This window comes from Vipera ursinii (assembly GCF_947247035.1).
Source record: "Vipera ursinii genome assembly, chromosome: 2".
Lineage (NCBI taxonomy): Eukaryota > Metazoa > Chordata > Lepidosauria > Squamata > Viperidae > Vipera > Vipera ursinii.
In genome coordinates this window covers 80,596,295-80,610,965 of record NC_139513.1, presented here as the reverse complement: position 1 = coordinate 80,610,965, position 14,671 = coordinate 80,596,295, and the positions used below count along the sequence as shown (strand labels likewise).

The 14,671-nt window shown below is 40.0% G+C and overlaps 1 protein-coding gene across 2 annotated transcripts in view; it reads right to left on the bottom strand.

The window, feature by feature from the left end:
- Nucleotides 1-14,671, bottom strand: part of GLRA1 (glycine receptor alpha 1) — a gene marked incomplete at its 5' end in the record, with an annotated part of 82,558 nt that overhangs the window by 51,743 nt on the left and 16,144 nt on the right. For both annotated transcript variants that reach the window (XM_083354358.1, XM_083354359.1), the window contains one exon: nucleotides 1,027-1,157. In XM_083354358.1, the coding sequence (XP_083210484.1) occupies nucleotides 1,027-1,157 (131 nt within the window). The remainder of the gene's footprint in view (nucleotides 1-1,026; nucleotides 1,158-14,671) is intronic.

The following is a 14,671-nucleotide window of genomic DNA, read 5'->3' as shown; positions in this document are numbered from 1 at the left end:
GACAGAATGTAACACTAAATATACTCTTAGGCTGTAATCTTGCGTGTGTTTTTCTGGGAATGACTCATTGAATGTAATGGAATGGAACATATTTGCTAAAGGATTTTGTTCAGTTTACATTTTAAAGCAATCAAGAACCATCTCATGCTCACTTTCCATAACAATGCATGGATTTGAATATATTTATCCTGTGGATGGTCACTTTGTATCCAGTGATTTAAAGGCAATAGGACAGGTCTGATCATGACTCAAGAAACATGAAGTAGATGAAGCTCTCTATTCCTTTTCAGTTTACTAATTATTTTTCAAATTACTTGATCTATATTCAGCTTTTCTGTCTTTATTTGTACCATTTCTGTAGGCACACTGACTAAAATTCTCTGAGCTGTGATTGGAATGTACATTTTTGGAATGTACCATGTAAGAGAAGGCAGTCAAGGGGGATTTGTTAAACATATGATGATAACACGATCATTTCTTTCCTTAATTAAACATACTTCTTCCTGGAAGCAACTGCTATTTCCCCCCTAGAAATAGATTTTCTTCTTTTTCTGATTACCATCTTTTCTGTCTGGATTTACAAATACAGCAACATTCAGAAACACAGTGGTATTTTGGCAGTCTATTCCACAAGTGGAAAAAACCCCCACATTTTAAGTGCTGGTTTTTTCCCCTTGTCTCACTTTTCCTGGCAAAGAGAAGACTCAGGTAAAATCTTCTGCTTCAAATGCTGGTTGTCTACTTTAGCAAAGCAATGAACATGTTTTTATACTGCAGACAAGTATTTGGAATTTCTAGGCAGCCTCCCCAGTTTAAATGGTTTCACTCTGTGTTTATCCCCTGCTTCTGTTTTTCAGCTACTGCTGCCAATCTAGTCTGCACCATCCATTGCATGCACTGAACGGAGGAATGAGAATAACATGTTGGCACAAATTATGACACAAAACCTCTGATTTTAACAGGCTTCTAAAGCATGCTCTCTCATCCAGATAAAATGGAATGGAATTGGGAGAAAAGGCTACATACCTTTAAAATTGGGCCTGATTCTGGCATCATATCCTGATGTCCTTCCCATCAATTTATCCAGGAAATCTGAAGGGGACATAAGTTTAGGAGCGGATCGAGCTGCTGCTCCAGTTTCTTTGGAAGCGGCGAGGCTGAGCCAAAAAGAAGAGAGCAAGCAAAGATTGAATTAGTAGTCCATCTACTCTTCTCGGATTTATGTCTTTTGTCCCACACTGTAGGATTTGAGAACAGCATTCTTTGTAGCTAATACAATGCCCATTACAAGTCCTTATGGCTACCTCTGTGAGTTGCTAATGCTGTTCTGTAAATATTTGTTTGCTCAGTCCAAATATTCCCGAATGTAGATAGCTACATTTAATTGAGCAAGGGGAAGTCTTCACCAAATCAGAGTTGTGAATTTTGGCCTCTTACTTTAGTGGGGACACATCAAGATTGCCCATGTTCTGTTATGGAGCATCTATTATCATGTAATTAAATGGTAGATACCAAAGAAGAACCAAAATTATGGTGATGCTTTCTTTTTTCCACTCCCTTTCTCACAGCATAGTGAAATTTCAGGGCATGAAGATTTTTAGTATCTAAAAATCTATCTATTTTGAGAAAGAAAACTGCTGGTTTCAAGGCAACTCAAATAACTGAAGGTCTTTGTCTCTGTCCAAACATGTTAAAAACAACATAATGAAGACATTTAGTTTTCCAATTGTTTTACACGTAAAAATATTTGAACTCTAGAGTTAAAGAATAGTCATGTCTAAATCCTGTGACAATCAGTGAATTTAAGAAGCTTGCAATATACAGCCTTGCTGAGCTTCTTCTGTGGAGCACTGCATGCTGTGGGCAGTTTGTGTCTACTTGCACACAGGTCCCATTGATACTTGTGAATGAACAATGAACAATGAACAATGAAACAGGTAGGAAAAAGAGCAGCTGCCTGGACAGAGGAGAAAATCTGGGAGACTTGCATTATTTTTAGTATCGTGGTTCTGTGCTTCCTTTCCTAACCTGCCATCACCTTTTGTCTTTTCATCTCTGCTTCTCTTGGCTGAATACAGTTAGGTTTAAGATTAAGTCAGATTTGTTTTCAGTTATCGAGTTTGGGGTAGGAAAGTCCAGTTGAGGAATTACAGTTAACAGTTTGCAATTCCTGAAAAAGGAAGAAATGCAGGATGAATTAAGCTTCAAAAACTGAATGTCAACAGATTTTTCCCATCTTTTACCTATTGTTACAAGTGTGGACCCCTTCATGGATTACTGCCTCCCCTTCATGGATTACTGCCTTGTCGTGGCGAAGGGGCTTGCGTAATTCAATGAAGCTATGAGCTATGCCGTGCAGGGCCACCCAAGATGGAAAGGTCATAGCAGAGAATTCTGACAAAACGTGATCCACTGGAGAAGGAAATGGCAACCCACTCCAGTATCTTTGCCATGAAAACCCTATGGACAGTACCAAAAGGCAAAACGATATGACGCTGGAAGATGAGCCCCTCAGGTCGGAAGGCGTCCAATATGCTACTGGGGAAGAGCAGAGGGCTAGTACTAGTAGCGCCAGAAAGAATGAAGCGACTGGGCCAAAGCCGAAAGGACGCTCAGCTGTGGATATGTCTGGTGGTGAAAGGAAAGTCCGATGCTGTAAAGATTTTTTCTCCATAGGAACCTGGAATGTAAGGTCCATGAATCAAGGAAAGCTGGACGTGGTCAAACAAGAGATGACAAGACTAAACATCGACATCTTAGGTATCAGCGAACTAAAATGGACAGGAATGGGTGAATTTAATTCAGATGACCATCAGGTATACTACTGTGGGCAAGAATCCCTCAGAAGAAATGGAGTAGCCTTCATAGTCAATAAAAAAGTAGGAAAAGCAATACTGGGATACAATCCTCAAAATGACAGAATGATCTCAGTTCGAATCCAAGGCAAACCATTCAATATCACAGTAGTCCAAGTCTATGCCCCAACCACCGGTGCTGAAGAGGATGAAATTAACCGGTTCTATGAAGCCCTACAGCACCTTATAGAACTAACACCCAAAAATGATGTCCTTATCATCATGGGGGATTGGAATGCTAAAGTAGGAAGCCAAAAGATAACCGGAATAACAGGCAAGTTTGGCCTTGGAGTACAAAATGAAGCAGGGCACAGGCTGATAGAATTTTGTCAAGAGAATACGATGGTCATAGCAAACACTCTTTTCCAACAACCCAAGAGACGGCTTTACACATGGACATCACCAGACGGTCAACACAGAAATCAGATTGACTATATGCTCTGCAGCCAAAGATGGAGAAGCTCTATACAGTCAGTAAAAACAAGACCAGGAGCTGACTGTGGCTCAGACCATGAGCTTCTTGTTGCAAAGTTTAGGCTTAAATTAAAGAAAGTAGGGAAAAGCGCTAGGCCAGTCAGGTATGAATTAAATCATATCCCTGTTGAATATACAGTAGAGGTGACAAATAGATTTAAGGAATTAGATCTGATAGACAGAGTGCCTGAAGAACTATGGACAGAGGTTCGCAACATTGTACAAGAGGTAGCAACCAAAACCATCCCAAAGAAAAAGAAATGCAAGAAAGCAAAATGGCTGTCTGAGGAAGCTTTGCAAATAGCTGAGGAAAGGAGGGAAGCGAAAGGCAAGAGAGAAAAAGAAAGATATGCCCAATTAAATGCAGAATTCCAAAGCATAGCTAGAAGAGATAAGAATGCCTTCTTAAATGAACAATGCAAAGAAATAGAAGAAAACAATAGAATAGGGAGGACCAGAGATCTTTTCAAGAAAATTAGAGAGATGAAAGGAACTTTTCATGCAAAAATGGGCATGATAAAGGACCGAAATGGCAGGGACCTAACAGAGGCAGAAGAGATTAAGAAGAGGTGGCAGAATTACACAGAAGAACTATACAAGAATGAGCTTAACATCCCTGACAATCACAATGAGGTAGTCACTGACCTCGAGCCAGACATCCTAGAATGTGAAGTGAAGTGGGCCTTAGAAAAGCTGAGCAACAACAAAGCTAGTGGAGGTGACAGTATTCCAGCTGAGCTATTCAAAATCTTAAAAGACGATGCAGTAAAAGTGCTACACTCAATTTGCCAACAAATTTGGAAAACTCAACAGTGGCCACAGGATTGGAAAAGATCAGTTTACATTCCAATTCCAAAGAAAGGCAGTGCCAAAGAATGTTCAAACTATCGCACCATTGCACTCATTTCTCATGCTAGTAAAGTTATGCTTAAAATTCTACAAGCTAGACTCCAGCAGTATGTGGATCGAGAACTACCAGAAGTACAGGCAGGATTTCGAAGAGGCAGAGGAACTAGAGATCAAATTGCTAACATACGCTGGATCATGGAGAAAGCTAGAGAGTTCCAGAAAAACATCTACTTCTGCTTCATTGACTATGCTAAAGCCTTTGATTGTATGGATCATAACAAACTCTGGCAAGTCCTTAAAGAGATGGGCATACCAGACCATCTTATTTGTCTCTTGAGAAACCTATATGCAGGCCAAGAAGCAACAGTGAGAACTGGACACGGAACCACTGATTGGTTCAAAATTGGGAAAGGAGTCCGGCAAGGCTGTATACTGTCGCCTTGCCTATTTAATTTATATGCAGAGCACATCATGAGAAAGGCAGGGCTAGATGAATCAAAAGTTGGAATTAAGATTGCTGGAAGAAACATCAACAACCTAAGATATGCAGATGACACCACTCTAATGGCAGAAAGTGAAGAGGAACTAAAGAGCCTCTTGTTGCGAGTGAAGAAGGAGAGTGCAAAAGTTGGGTTGAAACTAAACATTAAGAAAACCAAGATCATGGCATCTGGCCCTCTCAATTCCTGGCAAATAGATGGGGAAGAAATGGAGGTAGTGACAGATTTTATTTTCCTGGGCTCCAAGATCACTGCAGATGGGGACTGTAGCCAAGAAATTAAAAGACGCTTGCTCCTGGGGAGGAAAGCCATGACAAATCTAGACAGCATACTAAAAAGCAGAGACATCACCCTGTCAACAAAAGTGCGTATAGTCAAGGCTATGGTCTTCCCAGTTGCAATGTATGGCAGTGAAAGCTGGACCATAAGAAAGGCTGAGCGCCAAAGAATTGAAGCCTTTGAACTATGGTGCTGGAGAAGACTCCTGCGAGTTCCTTGGACTGCAAGGCGATCAAACCGGTCAGTCCTAGAGGATATCAACCCTGACTGCTCTTTAGAAGGGCAGATTCTGAAGCTAAAACTCAAATACTTTGGCCATCTAATGAGAAGGAAGGACTCACTGGAGAAGAGCCTAATGCTGGGAAAGATTGAGGGCAATAGAAGAAGGGGACGACAGAGAATGAGGTGGCTGGATGGAGTCACTGAAGCAGTGGGCGTGAGCTTGAATGGACTCCGGAGGATGGTGGAGGAGAGGAAGGCCTGGAGGAACGTTGTCCATAGGGTCGCGATGGGTCGGACACGACTTCGCAACTAACAACAACAACACAAGTGTGGAAGTTAGAAAAATCTACTGAGGTTCTTATTGCAACGTTTGACAGCTTGGTGTTTTAACTGTGATGGCTATGTCTCTCTGATCTTCCTTGACACTGAAACATAGGGACTGAAATGCATGTGTATGTGTGTATGAAATAGCAGATCATCCTCTCATCATCTAGCAGTCAAAGTTAAAATGTTTTGTCATGGTACACTTGTACGAAAAACTTTATCATGTTTAGTAGTGAGTAAGCTGCAGTACTACCCTAAATTCAATTATTACTACTTAAACTAAGCGGGTAGATTCACAGATGAGAAGAAGGAGGATGTCACCACCTGATTACCTATAAAGACCTCTTTTCTAGTTGAGTCACACAACACACTTACAGAGCCATGGTGGCACAGTAGTTAAAATGCAGTATTGCAGGCTTACTCTGCCCACAGCCAGGAGTTTGATCCTGATGGGGCTCAAGGTTGACTCAGCCTTTTATCCTTCCAAGGTCAGTAAAATGAGGGCTCAGATTGGTGGGGACTCTGTAAACCACTTAGAGAGGGCTGTAAAGTACTATGGAGTGGTATATAAGTCTAAGTGCTATTGCTATTTGAACCTAATTTTTTAGGTTTTCAAAACATCCTAAACAAACCAAAGGTGATTGATGGGCTGAGTGTTATCTGGAATATCCCTTTATTATCCTCATAGACTCCCCGTAATGATGCAGCAGCTTTTTGCATGTTTGGTGAAGAGGGACCTCTTTAAAACCAGGGGCAGTTTTCCCACTGGGAATTTAAGGGGCAAAATAAATTCAAGGACTTCAGCTCTTGATTCCATAATTTTCCACAAAAAGTTGGAAGTTTTGACTCTGTCCACTGTAGCACCATCAAAGCATCACAGGCCTTGCAACCATCAGAAGCTGACAACAACGACAACAAAGCTATGTGACTTGGCCGCTGGAAAGCCATTAAGCTAAAACATGGTTGGCTAGTTTGTAGTTACGCAAACAGAATCCTAGAAAGGGTAGGATAGAAGACAATTGCAAGGAAGACAACAGACCACATTAAACAAAAGATCCAGTGTTTGGGTCTCCCTAAGATAAATGAGCATCAGTTAACAACTTGAAAGCACCAGATATTATAATGAGTAAATGTGAATAAACAGGTTGTATAGTCAGTTTTATGAAATAAGAAGTCTCTTCTTAATGTCAATACGGAGAGACGTTCTTTTCTTAGTTGTGTTTAAAAAATGTAGCAGTTTTATTTAAACATCCCTTGTAATTTTAATGTCATTTCCCATTTCATCAAACGTTTATGAACCTAAATGGAAGGGTGTTTATTTGTTTGTTTCTTTGCTTGGTAGGGAGAAGCTTGGGGTGTAATGTGAGGGATCTTGTTATTTCTTCCAGGGAAATAAATAACCCCAAAGCAAAATACCATTAGAAGTAGCTTTCAGTTCCTCCTCAGCTTCCATAAACATCCAATTCCCAGGATTGGAATAAAAGATTTAAGTGTGTGAAAACACTTCTGCTATTGAAAACAAACACAATGTACTTGCAGTTTTTCAGATTAATTAAAAAAAACAATGAATTAACTATTAACTATTTTGAAAATGTTTACTCAATTTCATGACATTCACTCTTAGGAACTTTCATGCAGTTTTGCGGCCTAAAGAAATAGAAGGCTCTTATGGGGGTAAAGAGATTGTCTGTATTCTGAGATCATAGATTACGAGTGATTTAAAGACACAAATGCCATGTGAAACTGATAAGCAAATTCTACCAAACTCAGATAATATAGGGCAAAGATAATAGTCAGAAATGTTAAGAAATATTAGTCTGAAAGCTTTGCATTTGAGTCCCTTAACATTCATGAGCCTTTTTTTTTACCTCTAGGAAATAAAATGATAGCATCATAAAATCATAGGGCTTGAAGGACCTTGGAAGTCTAGTCCAACTCTCTGCCCAAGGCATGAGACCTCATTGCATCCTGGACAAATGGCTGTTCAATTGTTTCTTGAAAACCTCCAGAGATGGACACCCACAACTACGGGAGACAAGCTGTTCCATTGATTAATTGTTCTCACTGTCATGAAATTTCTCCTTAGTTCCAGATTGGATCTCTCATTAACTATATTCTACCCATTGTCCTATCTTCAGGTGCTTTGGAGAATTAAGTCAACGCCCTCCTTCCTGTGAGTATCCCTCAAATACTGGAACACAGTTAGCATATCATCCCCAATCACGCCCTCTTCTTTAGGGTACACATGCTTAGTTTCCCTAACCATTCATCATGCGGTTTAACCTTTAGTCCTTTTAACTTCTTTGTTAATGGGCTCTGCACTTTTTCTAGGATCTCAGCATCTTTTTTGCATCATGGCAACCAGAACAATACATAGTATTCCAATTGTGGCCTTATTAGTGCAATATAAAGTGTTATTATCATTTTTTGTGATCCTGTTGCTATCCTCTGTTGATGCAGCCTAGGACTTCATTGGCTATTTTGGTAATTGCAGCACACTGCTGGGTCATAGCTAAGTGTCAGTCCACTAAGACACCAAGATCACTCTAGTTTTTTGCAAATAATTTTGAGTTATTTCTCTTCTTCTCCATTGAACTTTTTTTCATGCCATCAAAAATAATCTTCCAAAAGATGGGATTCGAAACCAGAAATGATCTGAAATCTTATATCAGATTGTATTGTTCTTTCACAGAGAATATTTTCCCCCTCCATTTATTTCTCATTTAAACTGATAGCTACCCATTTTACCAAGTTTTATTTCTATAGAGGAGTCACCAGTACTTTTTTTGTAAAAGAAAAAGGTGCCGGAACTCACACATGTCATACAACCCGCCTTGCCTACCCTACAAGGTTCCATCCAAAAAAGGTGCCGGAACTCCGTTCTGAGCGTTCTTTGAGAAAAAAAGCCCTGGGAGACACATATTTTCATGGTCACAGAATAACAATAACCTTTCATGGAATCTATATTCAAACTTCAGGTCAATGGTTCTCTGAGAACACAGGGATACATAGCTCCCAGGGACACATAGGTCTATCTTGCTGGCCAGAGTTTTCCTACACATATTGGTCACTCAGAAAATGCAGAATCTCTGTGTATACATGTAATACACATTGCTTAGAGTAATACATTTATCAGAAATAAACTACAAATATCACATGTGCGTATACACACACATACATACACACACACACACACACACACACACACACACACACACACACACACCATAATGGTATATGGAAATAACTTTTGGAGACAGGGGGAATTGCCAGAGCCAGTCCAATGGTTGAATAAGAGGCAGCTTAGCCCACTGAATGAATGGGGGTGTGACAAACGCTTCAAAAGGATTCTCACTTATTTCTGTGGCTATAAAGGTGATTGGGAGAGAAAGATACTTTCAGATTTGCAAACCTCTGTAATGTAACCTTACAATAAAGTAGAACTAGTTCTTGTCTGGACTGCTTCACAAGGCTAACATCAGTCTTGTAAGACTGAAAGTACATTTCTCTCCCATCATCTTTACAGCCGGAGAAACTAGGAACAATCCCTTCTGAGACATTTGCTACATCCCTATTCCTTCTGGTGGCTAAGCGGCCATTTTATCTGACTGTTGCTCTGGCTGCAGCTCTTCCTCCTGTCTCTCAAAGTCATTCCACATATGATTACACACACACACACACACACACACACACACAAAACAAAACTACAAATGCCATACTGATTCAAGCAAGGTATCTGTTCTAAATTTTGAGGAGTTAAGGTTAATTTTGGGAAAAAAATAAGTGTAAGTGCATTGGAACATAAATGAAAATTCTATGTTGTATTTGTAAGCTCATTAAGGATAAAGGAAGTGTTTGCATTTTTTTAAAAAAGCAACTATCTTCTCTGGATCTGTCTGGGGGAATATACTGTAGTTAGTTTAAAAATTGGTATAAGCTCAGGGGTAAATGGGGAGAAAGGAAATCAATAATGGGCTTTAAATCTGTATTCCAAAAAAGATTCTGCATGGAAATGAGCTGGGAGGAGAAAAAAAATTCAATTTAACAGCAAATGAGTTGGTGCCCAAAGAATCCTGCCAGTTCAGCAATGAGATGCCAGAAAATGCAATATACTGATTTCTTCTCATTAACCATGGGCTATAGAAAGACTATGGGGAATGAGGCAGTAAAATATAAAGAGTTTGTTTTAAAAAAGAAGACAGCCCAAAGATCCTGAATGCCGGAGATGAAGCAAAGAGCAAAACAAGAGCACATATTTTTCTTCCTGTATGTATAGCACTGATTTTTAGCATGCAAGGAAAGTCTACAGAAAGGCAATTCCCAACAGTATAGGAATTCAAACTATTTCCTCATGAATAGTAAAGACACTTACATGTGGCCCACCTTTATCTGCAGCAAGCACAACTCATGTCTTTAGAGAGGAGTTCTAGTTGTAGGCTAGCACATTTCAGTTGATCCAATGATTTATACTGTACTGTGAGTAATGTGGAATTTATATTTATGCCTACCTTATGTAAAATATACCAGTGTCCATAGACGCATGTGGAATTTGGGGCAGAGCTTTGCAGGCAAAATGTTTGGATTGGGAAGATATTAAAATCAGCCGTGTTCAAAGCACTCAGCTTTACTATTAAATTAATAGTTTGAATTTTGTAATGTCAAATGTAACCTATGCCAATAAAAAAAATTGTGGGAACTCCTTAAATTAACATTATTTAATCCCAGTCCTCATGTGTGGGTTACCATGATTACAATACTTGTAGGCAAACACTGTTCTTTCACTAAAGGCAGAAGGATATAAATCATGGCTTAGAGCAGGGGTATCAAACTCACGTGACATGTCGTGACGCATCGTGACTTTTTTGCAATTGCCGTCAATGGGGTGGGCGAGGATTTGCTATGATGCATCCAGTCCGCGAGCCAGCAGTTTGACACCCCTGGCCCGCGGAATAGAACAGGAATAAATGTATGCTTTCTGTGCTTCCAACAGACCCCAGGAATGACATTAGATTTCTCTGTCCAGTGCAGTGCTGGAAACAGCTAAGATACTGTGCAGAACCCTTAAAGTCCCAGGCCTTTGGTAGAGGACTCAAGATTGAGGAAGACACATATCACCCATAAGGGCGAGAAAGGAATTTTTTTTTATTTTTTTTAATGTATATACTGTGTATATGTGAATGACATAGAAACCATTTAAACACCAGACATATGGAAAAGTCCATCCTTTCTATCTCTTTCTCTATCATTAGTTGCTCAAACTGAGTGCACTTTCTCACTATAGCAGTTATGAGATCAATGTGCCAAGACGGTAGGTAGCCAATGGATGGACAAACTGCACACCTTGCATATCCACTGTATTATAATTTCCAGCTTGACAGAATGTCACTCCCCAACATCTGCATCCCCTTAGCAAGCTATGGGTCTATCTATTAAGATGGTTTTGGAGGGTATGACGCAAATCTTTAGAATATTGGTTTGCCTTTAAATTAGAAGAAAAAGCCTTATCGTGCTTCAAGAAGAGAGCTAATGTATTTTCCGGAACAGGAGGTCTTTTGAGAAGGATATTATTCCTGTGAAATGATAGTTACAGTTGTAAGTATTACATCAATATTTACTCTGGGATTATGGATATATTATCATGCTAGTCATTTCTCTCTTCCCTGGCCTAAGAATTCATTTCTGAGTCCAATTCAAATAGTCTTCCCCCCACCCCTCAAATGGCATAGTACGTGGCTTGGAATTTGAATTACTAAGATCAAATCTGACTCTAGCTACTGTATACTTTTTCTTTCTGCACTCTTACCATGATAGCTAGCAAGGAACATCTAGTGAACTGCACTGTGAGGGGAAAAAATATGTGCCAGCTCCAGTAATGGTCCTGCCTTAACTCTAAATTATTTTGGAAGAAAAAAATGACTCAGGTTGCTGTAGAATCCCAAGTTTCTGGCATTTCAGCATTACAGGAACACTGCTCTGTTCCTTCCAACCTTAGGCAAATGCTGGATTCATTATTTTTCCTAGTCTCATCCTCTTGTCTAGGAGACTCAAGAGATAGCCTGTCTATTAGATAACTCTCTAAAAGACCCTGGACTTTCAGGCTAGCACAATTGATCAGACAGAATTAATCAGGATAAAAACAGATCCAGGAAAGGTGAGCCAAATGTTTGCCTAACATTTATGATTTTAAAACATTTTAAAGAACAAGTTAGATGCAAGAAATACCATACCTACTGCAAATAGTGAGCTCTACTGCATTTTAGAAAAAGCAAGTAATAACATTGCATCATCTAATAGCCCAGGAACCAGTTTAGGGCAGACAACAAGTATTTATTTCTTTTTTTTTCTATTACAAAAATAATGGAAGGAAACCCACTTATATTTTTCAGCTATCCATTTCAAGCTTGAATTCACATAACTTGATATTATGATGGTTATTGTCAATAAATTTTCTTTTCCATTAACAGGTATAGCTTGGGTTGATTGCCGAGAGGTATTTATGATAAAGAAGGCATAGAAGGTTTACCAGCTGGTCGAATTTATAAACGGCAACTATAACCAGGGGGAAAAAATGTAAAAAACAACAACCAGGGACAAAAATCAGTCATTTTACAGTTCCTTGATTTCAGAAAAATGATGTAAGCACATGCTTCACCTGTCTAAAATCAGTGTAAGTCCAAGTACTTTACAGTGCTTTGATAAGTTCCTAAAGGTCATTTTCCTGCTAGAGACGTATAAGTCAATTTTGCACTAACAATTTATACTATCTTCTAAAGTTACCCAACAAACATTTCTTCCAAAGTAACAGTAATGCAGACAAGCTTTATTTCATGTTAATAATGGCTATGCTATGCTATGCTAGGCTATGCTAGGCTATGCTAGGCTATGCTAGGCTAGGCTAGGCTAGGCTAGGCTAGGCTAGGCTAGGCTAGGCTAGGCTAGGCTAGGCTAGGCTAGGCTAGGAAGATACTATAAGCTACTAGTGTGGAAGTAACCACAATGCCTTCTAGATTCATCCAACCATAATTATTACAGAAATGTGGCAAGATTTTACATTGCTTCAATGATAGTTGGATGATAATACAACAATGCTCTAAGACCTTAATATTATTTTTCATAGAAGGCTTTAAGCCCCATTTTAATATGATTTTTTAAATTGATTAATCAGGTGCCCTAGTAATAGATCCTTTTTTTCTTGGTATATAAACTCTAATGATCGTTCCATCCAGCGAATCTTTTAGGTGTGGACAGTGGGGAACTGCTTCAGCTAATGAGCTAATGGAATCCAGTGGGTTATAATCCACCTTGTTTGACAAAAAGAATAGAAATGGTGGACATTGACAAGAAATAGAATATGTGTCATACTCTCTGACAGGTTGCTGTGCAATGCCTACTCATGAGAGCATTAATTAATTGAAACACCATACTTATAAATTGTATGATTAATAAATAGAGAAGTGGACCCCACTAGAAAGACTCCAGAAAGTGGAGAACTTGTTCGAACAAGTGTCTATGGAGATTTTCAATCATCCAAGTCATGGTTGTCCCAAAGGTACTTTTTCCAAAAGGGAACTGGACTTACTTGGTTTTTTTTCTTTGAAAGCATTTCCCTTCTCATCCAAGAAGTTTCTTCACTTATGAAGAAAAATGAAAAGCGAAACATTTTCAAAGAAAAATCAAGGAAGACCAGTTGCCTTTTGGAAAAAAGCGCCTTTAGGTTCCAACAAGTGCTTTTTGTTTACTCCTCTTTAAATATATCAACTCTCTTGTTGAGAAATGGTGCATCTTCCTGGGGAAGCATTGTCACTCTGTCACCTTTCCTCTAACTATCAAAGAGTTTGTTATTTCCACTTGGTGTTATGTCCCAAAGGTGATTTTTCAAGAGGCAACTGCACTTTTTTGTTTTTCTTTGAAGATGTTTTGCTTCTCATCCAAGTAGCTTCTTCAGCTACTTGGATGGTGAGAAATGGAAGGATTTATATTCCTTGCAAACAGCCACAGTTTCAGAAATGAATATTCAGATTTGGGTGTGTAGTGGGGGCTGGCCGAAAGGCTTTGTGGGAGCCTGACTGGAGAGAGAAATGGGAGGCTCGGACAGCTGCAGCCAGCTTGGGTGTGGTGGGCGTGGATCAGGCAAAAGGAAAGAAAGGGGGAAGGAGAAAGGTGGGTGATGTGGTTGTTGTTGTCGGGAAGCTGAAGAGGAGTTTGGAGTTTTTAGGTGATTCCTTTCCTCTGAAGTAGAGGGAAAGAGAGAGAGAGAGTGAAAAAGTGGAGTTTTATTGCTTTCTTTTGCAAGGGCAATATTCCAAGCAAAGGGAAGAGTAAGAGTGAGAAGAGAGAAAGTTTGCTGGGGTTTTAAATCTAAGTTTTAACTAGAGAACAAGGGAAGGGGAGGGGGGATTCGGGATGGGAGACCTGGGGCTACGAGTGCTGAGAGAAGAGAAGGAGAGGCTGGCCACTATCATTTCGGAAACCAGTGGTCATCCAAACTTTGATTATTATCACCTGTGCAAGCTGAAGATGTTTTGGAGAGTTGCCCTCATGGGGTGAGCTGCTGCCATGGAGCTCTGGCTATCTTTGCTGGTGCTTTCTACTGGAGCCAGAGGGTCTTCCCCCCTCCTTGTTTTTCCAAGTGGCTGCTACAAGCCATTGACTATTATTGCCATGACTTCCAGGGGGTTGATGAACATTGTCACACACCGACTGCCACAGTTAGGGGTTGGTCATCTTTGTTCCTGTAAACTACGTTGACGACGAGAGCCTGCTACCCTTTCATCCCACGTGAGCTCCTGCTAAAAAGGACACTTGACTAGTGCCTTGAGAGTGTGGCTTCTGGGCGTAACAGGAAGGAGGGAGGGGGCTAGGAGGGCCTGGGCTTTGGCGGCCTCTGCGGGGGTAATGCTACAGGTGCATAGCAATAGCTCTTAAGTTTATATATCGCCCCATAGTACTACAGCACTCTCTGGGCAGTTTACAATGTCAGCATATTGCTTCGCAATAATCTGGGCCCTCATTTTACCAACCTCAGAAGGATGGAAGGATGAGCCAACTTTGAAACCCTTTAGGAGCAAACTCCATGCTACGGGCAGTTTGCCTACAATACTGCATTCTAACCACTGTGCCACCAGAGTGCATATTGGTTGCTGGTTTTAGTTTTATTATCAGGACTCC